Below are 20395 nucleotides of genomic sequence, written 5' to 3' on the forward strand. Positions count from 1 at the left end.
ATTGCCTGTCATCGGTTTTCTACTTCAATGGTGACCACAGGGACAGCCCCTCGCAATTGACAAGAGTAGGAGAAGAGCACAGGCAAAATTTCAACTTGTTTCAAAGTGAGAAAACAAAACCAAAGCAACTAAATGAAGAGGCTTATTTGAAAAAATAAAGATATCGACTCTTCAAATCTGCTTTTGAAAATTATAGTATTTGCACAAACTTCTGCAGGATGAAGAGACTAATTTATTGTTTTGCAAGTTTCAGTGGAAAACTGAAAGGATCCAAAGAGTTTCTAATGCACTATTAAGCATTGACTTCTTTACACAGAGTACCGGTTGATGCAAAGAAAATAAAGAACCAGATCATCCATACAAGTCCCGCATCTGTAGATGGAAAGACGTAAATATGTTATATTAACCCCAAAACAACTGTTTTTGGGCACACTTTTTTGTCAATATATAAATGTAGTCACATAACAATGAAGATGGTCATCTCATTTATGTCCAAGATGAGAGGACTGCATGATGCTCTAGTGCCAACACTCCATGATTTACAGCATAAAGTTATACCCAAAGTCTCTTTATAGCCAATGGTTTGTTTTCCCTACATTGAAGAGAGTTAAAATACCCAATAGGCAAGTGTTTTTCCATAAACAATATTATTGATTTATTACAAAAACAAAATTCATTCAAAAGATGCAGAATTAGGTAACAATTTATAATATGAAAATGTAAACGTTCACCCATTTCCTCCCATCAACCCCAAAATGAACACAAGAACAGAGGAAAATCACCAACACAACGTATTAAAAAAAGGTACCCAATGAACACAGTCCACCGTTTTCTCAACAACAAACTCAAACAAGCAGACAAAACACATCCAGAAACCCTAGTCACGCTCCCCTACATCAAAGGCATCTCAGAAATGACTCTCCACCTCTTGGCATCATGGGTGCCCACAAACCCACCAACACGCTAAAACAGCAGCTAATGAACTTAATAGACCCCATGCGGACAACAAGCAAAACGAATGTCATTTACAAAATACTTTGCAAGAACTGTAACAAACACTACACTAGACAAACAGGCAGAAAACTAGCTACCAGGATACATGAACATCAACAAGCCACAAAAAGACTTGACCCACTCTCACTAGTATCCTCACACACGAGGAAGGACACCACTTCGACTGGGACAACACATCCATCCTAGGACGACCCAACAGGAGACACACAAGAAAATCACCAGAAGCAGGGCATTCCAACGGGAACTGTATCAACAAACATTGACTTGGACCCGATTTATCACCCTCTGAGGACAAGAACAGGAAATGACATCACCAACCCAAGGAAACTTAAACACAAATAGAAAGCAGGACATAATATCAGTGCTTCACCAAAGGCTCACTGATGATGCAATGTAGTATGGTGACAAAACAACTGAAAATGAACCTTCCAGCTGAGCAAGCAAACTTACATCCACAAACACACATTTCACAGAGAAAAATGGATTCCTTGTAGAAATTCAACTTGAAAATATCATTCTATTCTGGCCAATACTGATTATTCTTGAAAGAAGGTTAGAAAAATGTAGAATGTTCTCATATCTATTGATCAGTGTTCTTGACCACATGGAGAAAGTGAGGACTGCAGATGCTGGAGATCAGAGTCAAGTGTGTGGTGTTGGAAAAGCACAGGTCATGCAGTATCTAAGGAGCAGGAGAATTGACGTTGGTGGAAGCTGGTACAATTGCAACATTTTAAAGGCATTTGGATGGGTATATGAATAGGAAGGGTTTAGAGGAATACAGGCCAAGTGCTGGCAAAATATACTAGATTAGGTTGGGACAACTTGCTGGCATGAACAAGTTGGACAAAAGGGTCTGTTTCCGTACCGTACATCTCTATGATCCTTCAAGCTCAAGTCCACAACATCTATGAAATATGAACCATGTTCATAACCACGTATAAAAACTCAGAGACCAGAGTCTCACAGATGTGCAGCATGGACACAGACCCTTTAGTCCAACTCATCCATACTGACCAGCTATCCCAACCTAATCTAGTCCCAGTTGCCAGCACTTGGCCCATATCCCTCTATGGGAAACTAGAATAAGATCACTTGCCTCTATTGCTGACCCAGGAAAAGAAAAGACATATTGAAAAAGCTATTTACCTTGTGCAGTAGGCAGCTTTCACCACTTTTACACTGTCAGGTTTCCTCATGCCCCAATAATCACCCAACGCACTTCAGATGTCTAATTTAAATATGTAAATGAAATGCCCCACCACTTCAATGCAACAAACAGTAATGCTCTGCTTTCCACCATTGTAAATAAAAAACAATTGGTGCATAAGTGAGGTGTTGGAGGTGCTTTTCCTAAACTGGACTCTATTCACTGTGCCCCCATAATTTCACAACCTCTGCTTTCTCATCAGGGGCCAATGTATTCAGAGCAGAATTTGAATTATTTTAAGTAGACAATAACTCAACCATCCAAGTACAAACTCCCTGATACTACCATTTAAAAACTGCTAAGTTCTGCATAAATGGGAAAGTTTAAACAGGAACAAATTGAAGCATGGGTAAATCAAATGATAAACATCAGTCCGATACCACACCTATCATATTACATGAGTAGTGAAAAGAACACTTGCTTAGATTATAAATGATCTGAGTGTCATTTTATTTATCTCCAGTTTGAGTATGACAGAACAGAAATTTCTTTGTAACAAGTCCAAAGATGTGCAGGCCAGGTGAATTGGCCATGCTAAATTGCCCATAGTGTTAGATGCATTAGTCAGAGGGAAATGAGACTGGGTGGGTTACTCTTCGGAAGGTCGGTGTGGACTTGTTGGGCCGAAGGGCTTGTTTCTAATCTAATCTAAATCTAATTTCTGACTTTTAACAATAATAACATTCCAGTATACACTAGCAAATAATGCTTTGCAGAGAACTAAAAGCTACAATTGTGTTGATATTGATAAATGAAGCTGAAAACACAAAATATATTGCTCAAAAATACAAAGTCCTGTTTGATATTTTCTCAGTTGCACTGTTATACGGTTATGGCCACTGTTCAAAGTCAGTCAAATCAAAACCCAAATGACAAACTAAGTATTACAGCCCTACTCAGTGAAACTGTTTGCATCAGTATCATGTTACCTGTTATACAATAATGTCTATTTTTAGATATGACATTTGTGTACTGGGTGCAAGTTGATTCAAGTACTGAGAAGGGGAGCGAAGTTCAGTGGGTTGTAACCTAATAGATTAAACACAAGTTTTCCCTGTGATGGTGCAAAATAGTTAACATTCTTCTGGAATAGCATGTGATGCTTATGCACAAACAAAAACATCTCAACAATAAAGTAAAACAATCTTTTGGATTCCTCTTACCTGGTCATAAAACGTAAATCAAAATTTAAGAAAGAAATGAAACCAGCAAAAGCACAGAAAGGTACATCAGTAAACACAGCCAGTTATTCTAATCCATATATAAAAACAATTAAACGTAATTTCTTCACCCTTCTAAACTTACATTCAGCTTAATTCTAAAAGCTGAAACTAAATTCAAGCACAGATATCTCTATGCTTTGCCACTATTTAGTCTTCAGCCATCATAACATTTCCAAAAGCTCTTTACTTAAGCTGTCTCTTCCACCTTTCATAACGCCTTAATATTGACATTTCAATTAATATCTTTAAAACTATCCTTTCCAACCACTTTTAGTTCCAACCACTTTCCAATCATTCATCCCCCTTTTGCAGGTTGGGAGAAGCATTTTGGGATGGTCAACAAAGACAAAAATGTGTTTGTTATATTTTAAGTAACTTTTCCAATATACATCGAACCCACATGATTGCAAAATATGTTTGCAGAAGACCAAGAAACTAAGGCATGCACAGGTAGAAATTTCCTCAGGATAATCAAACCCTCAAAATATTATTTTACTGCAGCATGATCATTCGTTCTTTGCTGTATTTTTCAGTGAGAATAAATTAAATTCTTCTAGACCAATTGGATCAAAGACTAGCAACTATAAACTCCACATCACAAAAGAAAATTATATTTTCACTTATTTCTTATTGATTGATTTATCCAGTTTGACATTTACAGCATGGGTGGCTTAAAAACAGAATGATAGGTAATTATAGGTTATTGATTAATTAAGTCCGAATACTACAGGTATTTGTAGCTTATATTTACATACATATAAGCAGTAATTTAAGCATTCTAAAGAAAGTGGAAAGTTTCCGTGTAAACCAATGGAAGCCAAAAAACATGGACTTCCTGCTTTAGGCTTCTTTTACACATAAGCATCATTATTGGTCCCATTCAAACCCTCTAAAGCATGTTATCCCAAATAAAGGAGTGCATTTTGTATTTTAACAACAATTTAACAACAATGACACTAAAACTCATCACTAGTGCTGTTCAGGTTAGATCTCACGGAATAGAGGAAGAACTAGCCATTTGGATACAGAACTAGCTCAAAGGTAGAAGACAGAGGGTGGTGGTGGGAGGGTTGTTTTTCAGACTGGAGGCCGGTGACCAGTGGAATGCCACATGGATTGGTGCTGAGTCCTCTACTTTTTGTAATTTACATAAATGATTTGGATGCGAGCATAAGAGATACACTGAGTAAGTTTGCAGATGACACCAAATTTGGATGTGTAGTGGACAGTGAAGAAGGTTACCTCATTGTAACAGGATCTTGATCAGATGGGCCAATGGGCTGAGAAGTGGCAGGTGGAGTTTAATTCAGATAAATGCAAGATGCTGCATTTTGGGAAAGCAAATCTTAGCAGGACTTATACACTTAATGGTAAGGTCCTAGGGAGTGTTGCTGAACAAAGAGACCTTAGAGTGCAGGTTCATAGCTCCTTGAAAGTGGAGTCGAAGGTAGATAGCATAGTGAAGGTGGTGTATAGTATACTTTCCTTTATTGGTCAGTGTATTGAGTAGAGGAGTTGGGAGGTCATGTTGTAGCTGTACAGGACATTGGTTAGGCCACTGTTGGAATATTGTGAGTAATTCTGGTCTCCTATCGGAAACATGTTGTGAAACTTGAAATAGTTCAGAAAAGATTTACAAGAATGTCACCAGGATTGGAGGTTTTGATAATAGACAATAGGTGCAGGAGTAGGCCATTCTGCCCTTCGAGCCTGCACCACCATTCATTATGATCATGGCTGATCATCCTTAATCAGTATCCTGGTCCTGCCTTATCTCCATAACCCTTGATTCCACTATCCTGAAGAGCTCTATCCAACTCTTTCTTAAACAAATCTAGAGACTGGGCCTCCACTGCCTTCTGGGGCAGAGCATTCCACACAGCCACCACTCTCTGGGTGAAGAAGTTTCTCCTCATCTCTGTCCTAAATGGCCTATCCCTTATTTTTAAGCTGTGTCCTCTGGTTCAGCACTCACCCATCAGCGGAAACATGCTTCCTGCTGCCAGAGTGTGGGTTTTCAATGAGGTCGAACTGCAGAGATACAGGGACACAGGTTGGCAGTGCCCAAGGGCTGTGAGGAAGGAGGTTCATGGGAAGGGGGTGCAATGATGAATTAGTGCCCATCTCACTCAGGGACGACACAGGGAGGAGCCCAGCTCCCACACCACTGATGCCAACAGGAAGCTTCACTAACCCAGATTAATACCATCTTCTATATCATTAATATATATTGTAAAAAGCTGCGGTCCCAGCACTGATCCCCGCGGTACCCCACTGGTCACCGCCTGCCATTCCGAAAGGGAGCTGTTTATCACTACTCTGTTTCCTGTCAACCAACCAATTTTCAATCCAAGTCAGTACTTTGCCCCCAATACCATGCACCCTAATTTTGCTCACTAACCTCCTATGTGGGACTTTATCAAAGGCTTTCTGAAAGTCCAGGTACACTACATCCACTGGATCTCCCTTGTCCATCTTCACAGTTACATCCTCAAAAAATTCCAGAAGATTAGTTAAGCATGATTTCCCCTTCATAAGTCCATGCTGACTCTGACCTATCCTGTTACTGCTATCCAGATGTGTCGTAATTTTATCCTTTATAATTGACTCCAGCATCTTTCCCACCACTGAGGTCAGACTAACTAGTCTATAATTTCCTGCTTTCTCTCTCGCTCCTTTCTTAAAAAGTGACACAACATTAGCCACCCTCCAATCCGCAGCAACTGATCCTGAATCTATTGAACTCTGGAAAATAATCACCAATACATCCACGATTCCTAGAGCCACCTCCTTCAGTACCCTGGGATGTAGACTATCAGGTCCCGGGGACTTATCAGCCTTCAGACCTAACAGTCTCTCCAACACCAATTCCTGGCAAATATAAATTCCCTTCAGTTCAGGTCCTTCAGCCACTGTTACCTCTGGGAGATTGCTTGTGTCTTCCCCAGTGAACACAGATCTGAAGTACCTATCAGGAGAGACTGAACAGGTTGGGGCTGTTTTCCCTGGAGCGTCAGAGGCTGAGTGGTGACCTTATAGGAGGTTTACAAAATCATAAGGGGCATGGATCGTGTAAATAGGCAAGAACTAGAGGGCATAGGTTGAGGGTGAGAGGGGAAAGATATAAAAGAGACCTACTGGGCAACTTTTTCATACAGTGGGTGGTACTTGTATGAAATGAGCTGCCAGAGGAAGTGGTGGAGGTTGGTACAATTGCAACATTTAAAAGGCATTTGGATGGGTATACGAATAGGAAGGGTTTGGACGGATATGGGCCGGGTGCTGGCAGGTGGGATTAGATTGGGCTGGGATATCTGGTCGGCATGGAAGAGTCGGACTGAAGGGTCTGTTTCCATGCTGTATATCTCTATGACTCTATGACATTGCACTTGTGCTCACTGTTCACTCTGAATGAATACAAGAAAATATTCTCCATGACCCAAGCTGAACATGGCACTTCAGATGAAGGTTTTCATTAACCTGGAGATTGGTGGGGTGGAATGTGAGGACCAGTTGGATTATATCCTTGTTGGAGTTGGAGGGTGTGGGGTTTGAGGGCATTTACTCAAAAAGCAGCAATTCTCAAAATCTTCTATTTTTACAATTAAACAAAATTAAAGTATGAAACTACAACAATCTAAAAGTTAAAATTTACAGTTTATATTTTACTGATAATTAGACAGTGCAGATCTTAAGGTCCATAAGTTCACAACTTATACTGTAGAAGGAACCCAGTCTTTCATAATGTACAAGAATGACATGTTTTTTTATTTTTAATCTTCGTGGGCGGCACGGTGGCACAGTGGTTAGCACTGCTGCCTCACAGCGCCAGAGACCCGGGTTCAAATCCCGACTCAGGCGACTGTGTGGAGTTTGCACATTCTCCCCGTGTCTGCGTGGGTTTCCTCCCGGTGCTCCGGTTTCCTCCCACAGTCACAAAGATGTGCGGGTCAGGTGAATTGGCCATGCTAAATTGCCCGTGGTGTTAGGTTAAAGGAGTAAATGTAGGGGTATGGGTGGGTTGCGCTTTGGCGGGTCGGTGTGGACTTGTTGGGCCGAAGGGCCTGTTTCCACACTGTAAGTAATCTAATCTTATAACATGCCCAATATGACTCAATTCTTAAATTTCCTTGTGTGCAATTGTAATTATTAGCCTTCCCAATTCAAGTAAAATGAACAATACCCATTCTGTCAGCTTGACCCTTTGATTAGGATACCAAATTATTATAATGCTATAAGTTAACAGGAGAATACACCACAAGATGAGCAACCAAACCTTCCTTTGTTAACTGATGGGAATGTTCTGACATTTCATGGCCTGGTGAAAACGTAACATAGAAAGTAGAATCATTTTCGATGGTTATAAATTAGTTTGTATTTATCAATAAAAAGAGAACTTAAAGTTCCAAGCATCAAATTTACGTCCGTCTATTAAAAATACACGAAGTTCCTGTTCTATTGGAATAAAAATTGAGATGCTATAATGCAACGTGTCTCAGGATTTTTACAGATATAGTTTTGCCAACTATTTTTGGACATACTAATGCAGCATAAGCTTGAACTGATCATCATCTTGGAAGCAAAATGAGTTCATTTGCAGTGATGCATTAATCCAAATATATATTACAATAAAAACCCTTTAGAACACCATTAGAATTTGGTCAGGACTACAATACCCCCAATCCCAAATCAAAGTCCACTGTAAATGTCAGCAGCAAACACAAATGACATAATACAGCGAAGCCAGTTCAAAAAAAAATCACTATTCACAATGCCAAATAAACAGTGCAATGTCAATAGTAATAAATCTCAATTTCATCCATTACAAAATTTGTGAGCTGCTGCAAAAGCACTTTGTCTGTCTTTGGAAACAGGAGATTAGTTCAAAAATGGTGCATTAGCCTTCTCTGGGTCTTTAGAGCACGTTGTTACTAGTACATCATAGCAAAGAGGATGAATGGGGGCAGGAGTGCCAAGACATGAAATGTGCAGGCAGAAAATCACACGCTCTGTGCGATATGCTAAACCCATCCTATTGCATTTCTTCTTTGTACTAAGTACAGGTAGTTCTCCTATAACATGTGCTTCGTAAACACGTGGAGGGAGGAGATTCCAAGATTCGTGGCCCCTCATTCTCTGAGACCAGAGACCTAGCCATTCAGAGCATCCCAGCCTTTAGTCAAACCTTCAAAATAAAAAATATTTTTACTCGCACCAAAAGAAAACGACCTGCTTTTTTATCTTCCTCTTTGGAAATGTTTTTGGGAATACGTTTGCTGGGGAGAAATCCCATTGTTTGGAGGTCTTTATCCGCATTCTTAGCTGGAAACAAAAGTTAAAAGCTGCTCTCACATTGAATTCAGCAGCAGGGCCAGCACCAGCAAATTTCAAATGGGACATTATTTAATTCAGAAACCCCTTGAAGTGTTACATTTATTGTACTATTTCATTGAAATATAAGATATCAAATGTACTTCGATTATGCTATTGTTTGTGTTAGGTTAACTACTATTTTTGTTTCGATTTTGACTGATACTTTTGGTGGTTCACCCCAACCCTGTTTTTCCCATAGGCCCCACTATTTTCATTGCACGATTTTCTAAAACATGGCATCGCATGGGAATGCAACTATCATATTATAGAAGAACTACAAGTAAGTAACAAAATGGAGTACTGGTGGTAATGTTTCTATTTTAATCTACTCTCTAAACACAATCCAAGCTTCTAAGAACATAATCTGAGATCAAGTGCATTTCATGGCAATCTTCGTTCAAGCAAATGTTATAGCATTTTCATACTGCCACCTCTACATGAGGCCTTGACATCCGGAGGCCTGCATGCTACTTACTAAATGACATTAGGTACAAAACTAAATTCCTACTGTATTCAAGTCTCACCATGGATTATTTAAGTGGATTAATTAAAACCAGGTACCTTACACAGAGTTTTCAAGCACTGTAGGTGAAATAATTATATCAAATCAGCTAATACGGTGAGTTAGCAGATATGAAGAATGTGAGAAAAATATGAAGTTAGAGTGAGTGTGTTTGGTTTAATTTATGCAGAAACCAATTAAAATTTGGGGTGGGGTGAAAACGCCAACGAAAGAAGAGAGAGCATAAGATTCTGGAAGATTTCAGACATCCCAAATGTGTGACATCTACTTTTTTTTCCCCTCAGCTAATTTAATGCAGATGTATATTGTTACAATAGATTGAGTGGAAATAGATTAAAGAAAATAGCGTAGTCAGCATAAATAGATTGAAGAAAATAGTGCAGTGAGCAAACTAAACTATCCCAAATTCAAGCTTTCTCCAGCTCATTGGTTAGAACTGTTCCTTTCAGAAGGCTTCACAACAAATTCAAGTTAGAGATTTTCCACTTAAAATATATATATTTAAATATACCATATTCAGCAAAGCTTGGGTGTTTTAAATCATACAGGTTTTGCTTTATAGACCACTAATCACATAACTGAACCATCTTTTTACAACATAGTACTTTGCACAAAAAAAAACAAAAATACAAGAACACATTGAGTACTGCAGGGCACAACAAGAATGGAGGCTGGAGTTCAAGGAACTTGCCCGTTTGTGGTTTGCTCTTAAGGAATTTAATCACCGTAATCTTGTGTTTCTCTTTTCAGATATTTCACCCAAATGAAACCAACTCTCAGAATGAGAGACCCTGATTCAAATCACAATTTGGTTTGACATTTCCACTCACAGGGAGTTGGTAATCTCACACCTGGTTTGTCTGGTTCAGGACCATGCAGACACAAGGTGCCCAGCTGACTAGGAGAGAGGGAAAATTGGCAGTGGCTCTACCTTGGGTTGCACTGCAGCACCTGGGTCTAGAGCATCATCAGTGGAAGCCGTGGAGATGTACATGGCAGCCCTGCCTGCCGTTCTATCAGACCCCATCCAGTGTGTGTGTGTGCCAGGAGGTAAATAGAGGAAAGAAAATGTGAATCAAGAAAGTAAAGACAAACAAAACACAGCACATATCTGATACTATAAATTAAGGTGAACTGAAAAAGAAACTATCCAAGATGGTGTACCCACCTAGCAAGCAAGATACCCTGGTATTCTTCCAGTTGTCTCATGAAGCTCACATTAGGTTTTGTAACTGTCCGCTTCTCCTTCACATAACTGTAAGCTTTTTCCAAATTCCAGCCATATTCCTTCATTGCATATGCAATCACTGTGGACGCGGACCTGCTGATGCCCATTTTACAGTGAACAAGACATTTGGAACCATTTTTTCTGATGCAAAAAGAAATACATATTTAAAATCAAAATTCTGAAGAAGTGGTAACTTCAGTGATAACTCTAAGAAAGTGGAATTTATACTTAGCATTCAAAACTCATTTTTCCAATTTCACAAGGGCAACTTAGCAAGAATTTTACACTCCTATTTATACAACTACATTTTTTTGCAAAGACATGTCAGAACTACAACTTACTTCACTTGGAACCCATCATTCGGGAACCAAATTACAGATTGTAGCAAGATGGTTCTGTTCGACACTATACTTCCAATAACAATTTTGTAATTTGACACTGATCACAAGTACTGATGGCAGTCAAGTTCTCCATTCTATATCAACTTGTACCAGTTTTTCTATCCCTGCTACAATGGGCCATGTTTATCTACTCATCACAGCAGCTCAGCAGCCAATTTTATTATGCTTACAGAAACAGCATGCTCAAAGATGCCAACAGTAAAAATAAATTAATAGATAGGAAGTCTTAAAATGCTTCCACATTAGAATCTGAATCGCATTTATTTTCTAAATATAAACAATAGAAAGTATTTTGTCAACAACTATCAAGACTAATATTAGTTCACATTTATTAATTATTCTGTTTCTAAAGAATGAACAATTATTCAGAATCAAACCCCATTAATAATGATCAAAACGTTAACTGACATGAAACTTGACACATTATATTCCAATATTATAATATGCCATTTCATGTGCCACTTGAACAGCTGTCATTCCTAAGGTTAAAATCAGTGCACAACTTCAACTGTTGGCACAATACTTCAAAGCACAACTTTGTACCAAACTATTTTGAATGTGCAAAAATGTACCTTAAAGTTTGGTGACATTTTTACAGTCCCAGCATATCCTGAAACCACTACTTTCTTTAGTATATGTTCAATATTTTTTAAAGAAAAACTACCTTTCAATTTAACAGAAGTGTTTTTGATTCAGCTGGTTTGAAGAGGACCATTATTGTTCATAACCACTGAACATCTCAAAAGATCTTTTCAGTTCATTTCAAACAAAATAAGGTGAAAACTAGGCTGATTTTCTAATATGTATATTGATATTCTGTAGTAGGAAAGATACAATATAAATAAGTTATAGCTAAAATTAGGTAACTACAGAGACTAAACAATTAGAACGTGAAGAGTTGTGCATGAACCAACTATGCAGTAAGGGGGGGGGTCATCTGTTACTATCAGTCAAAGCATATATCTGTATTACATTTTAAAATTTAAAGCAAGACCATATTGATAAGAACTTCCTAACATCATGAGAGATTCTGTCTAATTACATACTTTGCCTTTGAGATAAATTTGTACGTATCATTCCAATATGCAAGTAGATCGGTGGCCTCCTCATCATATACCCTGATATTATGGTACTCAAACATCCCTGGGAAGAAGTTGTCAATTTCACGGGTGATGTTCAAGATGTACCGAATCCTAAATGGAAATGCAAAGAAATTAGCACGTGAAAAGTCAGTCAGTCAGTGCTATACAGCAAGCGTTTAAATTAAATGCAACTCTCTCAGGCACACAGGATACAAAATAAGCTTTTCTAAATTGAGACTGTAAATGTAAATATAGTTTACATGTTGGAATCGGAGAGAATTTTCTTTTAGATGCTTAGATATTTCCCAATTAATCTGTTCAGAAATATTATGACAAATCTGCAGCAGGTGGGACTTGAACCGAGCCTCCAGGCCCAGTATAGGGATCAAACCCATGGCCTTGGCATTATCAGCACCACATTCTAATCACCTGACCGGCCATGACTATTACCAAAACAAGCATTAGATTAGATTACTTACAGTGTGGAAACAGGCCCTTCGGCCCAACAAGTCCACACCGACCCGCCGAAGCGCAACCCACCCATACCCCTACATTTACCCCTTATTACCTAACACTAAGGGCAATTTAGTATGGCCAATTCACCTAACCTGCACATCTTTGGACTGTGGGAGGAAACCGGAGCACCCGGAGGAAACCCACGCAGACACGGGGAGAACGTGCAAACTCCACACAGTCAGTCGCCTGAGTCGGGAATTGAACCCGGGTCTCTGGCGCTGTGAGGCAGCAGTGCTAACCACTGTGCCACCGTGCCGCCCATGGCTGGTCTGCAGGGGAGATGTAGGGATTATGATAAAATGCAGGATGAACTTATGTATGAACATTACTGAAGATACTTAAAAATGTATTTGTAAATTAAAAATTGACATAAAAACTTCCATAAACTTCGTAGGGAGGCAGTCAATAAATGTACACTCAGTTACATTTAACACAAAAATAAATGAGGAAGTTTGGTAATTAACTGACCAATGGTGACCAAATGCAGTTTAAAATTGAAACTTAAGAAACATGTCAAACTGAAAAATGCAATGAAATTCTGGCTCCATCAAGAATAGTGCTTAAAACGAAGTATCGAGTGAAGACAAAGAGGTTTCCCCACAGGGAGGATAAGAGAAAAATTGAACAAGCCAGGATGCTCTTAGACTCATTCTGATATACAACTCAATGAAATAGGGTCTCTGGTCTTCCCTCTCAAACAGGGAATGAAGCTTAGATATTCCTTCTAACTGTTAAGTAATAAAACTTCAACATTGCATTACAATTTGCCAATGATAAATTAGAAATGTTCAAATAAGTGTAGCATCTGGTTTTATAAAAGTCACCAGTGGGCAGCACAGTGGCACAATGGTTAGCACTGCTGCCTCACAGCGCCAGAGACCCGGGTTCAATTCCCACCTCAGGCAACTGTGTGGAGTTTGCACATTCTCCCAGTGTCTGCGTGGGTTTCCTCCTGGGGCTCCAGTTTCCTTCCACAGTCCAAAAAATGTGCAGGTTAGGTGAACTGGCCATGCTAAATTGCCCGTAGTATTAGGTGAAGGGGTAAATGTAGGGCGAATGGGTCTGGGTGGGTTGCTCTTCGGAGGGTCAGTGTGGACTTGTTGGGCCGAAGGGCCTGTTTCCACACGAAGTACTCTAATCTAAACCAATAAGCTTCCCAATTGCTAAAACGCAGTAAAACGGGAATCAACTGAAAAAAGCTTGAGTAACCAGTTCGTTATCGCTAATCATTAAATTAAAAAAGTCAACAAAAATTTAAAATATCCTGTTCACAGCTCATTAAATCAACGTGTTGCCTTGAGGTGAAAATAAATTGAGGAAAAATGCGCAGGGTTACAGGAAGGTGGTGGGGAAGTGACACTACATACTTGTCCCTCAGACATGATGGGCCATACGCTCTCCTATGGTGCAATCATTTTGTAACTGTGTGCAAGGATCTGATCATGCTTTGAGATTAACCCATATGCTGTTAGGATGACTTAAAAAATAAAAGAGCGGTCAACCAAAGACTTGCAATTCTACATCCCTTGGTATACTTTTCATCCTTAAGTAGATCAGGGCATCACAGTTGGTAAAAGATGCATGATTTTGCAGATCTGTAGCTAAGAAACTTCAAGGTAAAAGCAAAATACGGTATATGGTGGGAATCTGAAACAGTGTTGTTAATGTCAAGGTAATACCAGTCTGGCGTGATTAGAGATTGTCTGATCAGAGTAGTAAGATCACATGAGATTGCAAAATTGAGGGGTTTGGCAAAGGAAGAAAGAAACGTAAGTATCTCAAACTTGGTCTCCCCTCAGAGTACATATTACTAGATTTATGCATTTGGATTTCTCAGAGACTTCTAAATACACTCTGAAATGCTCAAGGTTACTAAGAATCAAATTATACGTTTTTCATATGCAAACATTATCCAAAAATAATAATGGGGAAAATACTTTCTACAAAGTCCAAAATTTGTTCTCATGTCAAATGAACATGTCATGTTGATTTGTCCTTACAAAAATTATTTTAAAAAAAACATAAAATATATTTTAAAAATGATCATATTCAAAAATAAAACTACTGCAGCAACGAGCATGCAGCATTTCTAAGACTAAAGTTTTTTTTACTTTATGCAATGCTGATCAACAGTTAGGTTCGACAGTCTGGCCAACTTCTGAGCATGTTTCATTATAGAGGGTCTTACCCTCGGCTCTGCAAATCTTCCAAATTGGATGCATTCCATTCCGAGCCCTGCAAACCGAGATAAACCGGCTAATGTTGAGATCTAATAGAATAATCCAAACAAACTCCAAACATTCAGCACAGAATCAAAGGATGTCAGGCAAGTTAGTTTCTCCCACCACATCACCATGGGTGCACATTACAATATATAAGAGCAAAAGGGAAGTTAAGTTGCCAGCAAACTTGCACCCAACTGTATCAGGTTCGTGACTAGTTTGATTGGCATATTAAACCTTTTTGGTATGGCAACATTGGTATTACTTGCACAGCATTTCTAGTTTTCTTTAATCAAAAGTCCCAAACAATGAAATTAATGTCCATGTTTAATATTGCAGGGGAGAATAAGCATGAAGATGAGACTATACAAGATAATACAACAGTATTAACTATTAATGTGGAACTTTTCTTTTAAGCTTCACAGATAAAACATGATGTGTTTGCACAAAATTTAATTCTTAATGGGAAGCCACAAATTAACACAACTGTCGAATGCAGAGATGTTCACTATTCCTTCATTCACCATTCCACTTGAAATCATACTTGTACAGATGATTTGATTCTTCACGAAGGAAGGGTGGAAAGGGAAAGGGAAGGAAATACTATAATAAGAAGAGGACAAGCAAGCAGAAAAGGCCGCAAACTGCTTCCAGGTTATCTTCTGAATGAACTGACAATTACATGCCGAATTCAGGTCACAGATCATTGATTTACGATTCTTTGATGTAATGTTTATGCCTTCAGAGTAAAACAAATTTTCTTTGACTTTTAGGCCAGCTGACTATTGTCTATCCTTATAAAGCTGGCTGCAATTCAACATAAGCAGGCAGCAGCTGGCTTCATATTGTGAAACTTTTAGTACAGGAAACATAGCTTGATTTTGGAAAGAGAATACTCGCAAAAAAGATAAACCGCAGCAGAGATAAGTGAAGTCATGAAGAAAATATATTTACATGGAACTTAGAACATTCACAACAAATGCAGACACAAAGTTGTTCGTCAGCTGATACATTCATGTAGTACCTTATCACATCTTTTGGATATCTCAAAGAACTTTGCATCTAATGTAATACTTTTATCGCTACTTCTATTAGCGCATTTTTGGTATTTCTCCGAAATTATTCTAACATTGACAATGTTCGGGATTTGTCATAAAAAGGATAAAATTGCAATTATTTTAAAGTTATCAGTCTTTAAGGACTCTCCAACCAAGATAGTATGCCAGCATGTGGTAGCATGCCAATGTTGTTACCAGCAAAGTGTGGCAGAAAAACTACTTGCATTTATATAGTGCCTTTAATAGAGTGAAACATTCCAAGGCACTTTACAGTACTGTCAAACAAATTTGAATAGGAAGCCATCATCATCAGCATCCTTCTATTGACACAAAATAATGGTCATGTAACTAATCAAACCCTCTGGGGATGGAGTAGCTTTACTAATGTTTGGAGAGACCAATCCATGATCTTGGTTCTGCAACAAGTGCTGTGGTTATAAAGTATTGCTCTGGAGTGCTGGTGCTTGCTGCCAAGTAACTGTAGCTACTTAAATACAAGACTTTATTAGAACAACTGACCAAAAGCTTGTTTTGAAGAAGTGTCTTCACACAAACAAAAAGCAAAACTGAACATAAAGCATAGGCAGCTGAAAGCAAGGTGCAGTGATTAAAATCAGATGTGCACAGAAATGGGGAGGGACAAACTATGAGGGATTTTGAACAAAAGAACGTGATTTTATAACACACTGTTTATTGACCAGAGGCTAACACAGGCCAGCAAACAAAGGTGATATGGGTGATCAGTATAGGCAGAGTACTAGACAAGCTTATTTCTTACTATTTCTAATAGTCACAGGCTACCACAGGCAAGGGACTCAATGAAAGAAAACAAGATGCTGGATCTATATTAAAAAAAAGTAGCCTAACAATCAGGTTGCAGAAAAAAAAACTTTAGAAGTATTCTGAAGATTTACACAAACCTTCTAATTATGGTCTTGATTAGGAAACCAAGCTATCACAACTGGTAAAAGGTAGCTGAACCAAAGCTCTTTAAGGTCAGCTCAAGAAAGGGCTATTTAATTTCTTTCCTGATCACTCTTCTTAGTTTCCAGCAGTTAACACTAATTTCATCTATCACACCTATACCCAAAGAAACAATGAACAGAAGACACAACAATTATAGTACAATGATCATACCAGGTAAACATGCTCAAATATTTCAGTCGGGTTGTCCATCTGTCTCAAGATTACGATCATTTCATTATCAATGTACTCTTTAAATTCTCGCAAGTTACAGACCATTTGCATCTCCAATTCTGTGCGAATCTGTAATGAAGTATAAAGGATCATTTTTGTGACAGATTTTATACAAAATGAAAACAAAATCGGCATAAATGCAAGGTCAGAAAATACTTCAGTAGTAAGACGACAAATGAACCATCACTCTTACTGGGCAGCAAAATTTACTTTTCACCCAAATAAGATACTTCATTCAATATTTCATTTAAACTCTGAAACTACCCCTTTTCTGGACTCTTATTTCAGAATAAGAGCTATTACTTGGAAATTGTACATCTGCACTGAATGATGAAATTGAATCCAATCTCCAAACAGTTAAAAATAGGCAAACCCAAGTCAAGCAAGCATACTTTGTCAGTAAGAGTCTTTATAAAGCAAGATGCAGTCAATGTCTGAAAGTAGAAGTTCCATCACCGAAGATCTCAAAATGCAACATGTGGATTTTTAAGAAAATTTTCCATGATAAAAAAAAAGTCATGATCAATAGATAATCAATTCAGAACCTATTTTGAATTTTGTTGATTTTCTTCAAATGAGGACGTACACCTACCTCTTTGGATGTGACATTCTCCAAATCCATCTGCATCATTACCTCCCGAAGTTTTGTCTTGATTAGTCTTTCTGTCCGTTCTCGTTCTGTTGGTCTGTAAGAGACATATAGTTATTTTGTTTTATTGAATGGAAACAACAAAATACAACAAACAAATCAGCTTTCAAATGGAAAGTCCTAACTTCTGGTCACTCAACTAACTGTTGGTTCGCAATTCAATTTTTTTTTAAAGAACACTGCAATTGAGCTTTGCTGCTGAAAACAAACTGACTTCATGACCCTTAATTTAGCAATAAAAACACTCCTTGGAACATACTTCTAAAATTCAACTTAAAATGCTAAAATATGTATTAGTTTAAAAAAATCCCAAGATGGAAATTTTAAAGATTATAGAAAGTACTTGGGATTTATTAATGTGAAGAGCTTTTAAGCAAATCTGCACTTGCAATCTGAAATCAAGTAGTTTGATGAAATTGGTAAAACTGAATAAGGTGATTAAATAAATTAGATTACTATGCAATGGCCCAGTTATTAACTGAATTTCACATTTCAAATTATGACTTGGCAACTCCTATGTAGGAAGTACCCTAAGCCATAAGGTCACAAGAGAAATAAACACATCAAACCAAAAATGGTAATAAAGGAGGTGGCCCACACCTTGGATAACCAAAGAATTTTGAACAGGAAATGAGCAGATGAGCAAAGAAGAGTTAATTCTAATGATAACCCTAGACAATGTCACTGGTATAGCAAAAGCTAAAGTCAGAGCAATCAGTGCCACTGTGTCAATATCCTGCAAATCTGTTCTCAACAGCATGGTGTACCTCCACCAAATAGACTGCAGCATTCAAGCAGGCAGTTCATCATCACTTTCAAGGCCATCAGAAATGCAAAATAAATACAATGCCAGCCAGTGACTCCCACTCCCCTGAGTGAATTTAAAAAAAAAACTGTTCTTCATGGGGAGGTAGTTGTGGGGTTGGATGGCATTAGAGAGATTGCAAAGAATTAGATTGTGGAAGAACTCAAAAACAGAAGAATCTTGAAATTCAGGTGTTAGGGGACAAAGAGCTAAGCTAATTTTAATGAAGACATTGGACAGGTGCCACCTGATCAAGAGGACATCATGGAGATTCCAGGTCAGCTCTAAAGGGGAAGCTTTGATTCTGGAAGCGACAAATCACAGACAAGTTTTTCAGCAGCTAATGGCTTGAGGTTAGAGAAAAGCGTTACTGAAGTTAAAGTAGGTGCTCTGCACATTATCTTACTCCTGTGAAGTGATTTGGGATGTTTGCCTACATGATATAAATTTAAATCTATTTCCTAAGCTGATCAACCACAATGGTGTTAGTACCTTAAAACTGATAGTGAAGTAAGTTTTCTGAATTATTAATTATAGATGTAGTTGAAAGGGTGAAGTGAGCATGATGAGCCTTGATGCCTCTTTAATGCAAGCTATACTAAAACATTTGAAGAGATTGATTTGTGTCATCTTCAGAATGCTTCCAACATTTTACTCCAGCAACATTCATTGAACACTAATTTTAATATATCTTTAGATTTTAAACTCCCATATTTACAACTAACATTGTCACATCTGTTCACCTTCTGCAGAAAGGGTGCATCTTTAGCTTCCTAATAAGGAAGTAGATGGTGTCTGCTTGACATGCTATCTGCAGTGCCTAAATTCTTATCCCAGTTAGTAAAAATAGTATTACTAATCAGCAAAGACTGTCATGCTTGGGAGCCTTTTTTCTGAACCACTAGTGGGAGAATGCTCAGATGCAAGAAATGAGAGTTCTTGATTGCTCACTAGCTTACTACTAATAATGCACATGAGAAGAAATTAATATATCTAGAATCAAAGAAGGGAAAATTTTTCAACTAAATATTTTATCTTCTACTCAGCTAATTCATCCAGTTTACCAAATTTTTTTTTTAAAATGGCCACTATATAGGCTATTCACAAGCCTAATAAATTAAGATGTATTGAATAGTGATGGTAATACATGGCTACATTTTATTTATATGCGCCATTGAATATGTCAGCAAACGTGGCTGTCAGACAGGAAAACCTTTTGCTGTAGAATGGGAATGAATTCTTATTTTAATGGTAAACAGTCAATACTTCTCAGAGTTATTATAGATTTTCTCTTTCCAACTTTTCTCCAGGAACTTGGCGCATGGAATGGGAATATCGAAACAGGTGCAACTTGTTGATTAAAAGGAGCGGGCGACAAATTCAAAACAACTGGTGCGTCTATACATCATTATTAATTGGCCAATGATTAGTACTGTATTAGGTGTATAGCTTTGCTTACATTTGAGGGAGAATAAAAGATCGAAAATATCAACAAAAGAACCAGAAACCTAAGTAAACTGGCTCTTGATGGTTCTTTTGCCAGTGAAACATCATTTGCAATTCAGCATAATTCATGTGCATTCTTGATGATATTTCAAACAATTAGGATATAAGGCTTTAGAAAAGAAGGTCTCTTTAAATGCAGAAATCTTCCTGGTCTATACCTCACAATCCCAAATTGAAATGTAAAATCAGCAAGTCACTGTTAAAGGGTAACATGAACTCTTTGAAACTAGATTTCATATAACAAAACAGGAAAAGTCATCTTTATAAATCTGAAAAGGTCGCAAAAGGAAAAAAAGAACATACACAGTCTCTCTCCCTCCCTGGCCTAACCCATAATAATCACTCATGGTGCTTTGGCTGTGATCATGTTCTGCCTATCTAATTAACA

The 20395-nt window shown here is 38.1% G+C and overlaps 1 protein-coding gene across 5 annotated transcripts in view; it reads right to left on the bottom strand.

Moving 5' to 3' along the window:
* ssh2a (slingshot protein phosphatase 2a) overlaps positions 1 to 20395 on the bottom strand; it is a 169203-nt gene that overhangs the window by 8332 nt on the left and 140476 nt on the right. For all 5 annotated transcript variants that reach the window (XM_043718420.1, XM_043718419.1, XM_043718417.1 and 2 more), the window contains 5 exons: positions 17640 to 17733; positions 16988 to 17116; positions 14759 to 14805; positions 12019 to 12165; positions 10512 to 10712 (listed from right to left, as the gene is read on the bottom strand). In XM_043718420.1, coding sequence (XP_043574355.1) covers positions 10512 to 10712; positions 12019 to 12165; positions 14759 to 14805; positions 16988 to 17116; positions 17640 to 17733 — 618 coding nt within the window. The remainder of the gene's footprint in view (positions 1 to 10511; positions 10713 to 12018; positions 12166 to 14758; positions 14806 to 16987; positions 17117 to 17639; positions 17734 to 20395) is intronic.

This window comes from Chiloscyllium plagiosum, chromosome 28 (assembly GCF_004010195.1).
Source record: "Chiloscyllium plagiosum isolate BGI_BamShark_2017 chromosome 28, ASM401019v2, whole genome shotgun sequence".
Lineage (NCBI taxonomy): Eukaryota > Metazoa > Chordata > Chondrichthyes > Orectolobiformes > Hemiscylliidae > Chiloscyllium > Chiloscyllium plagiosum.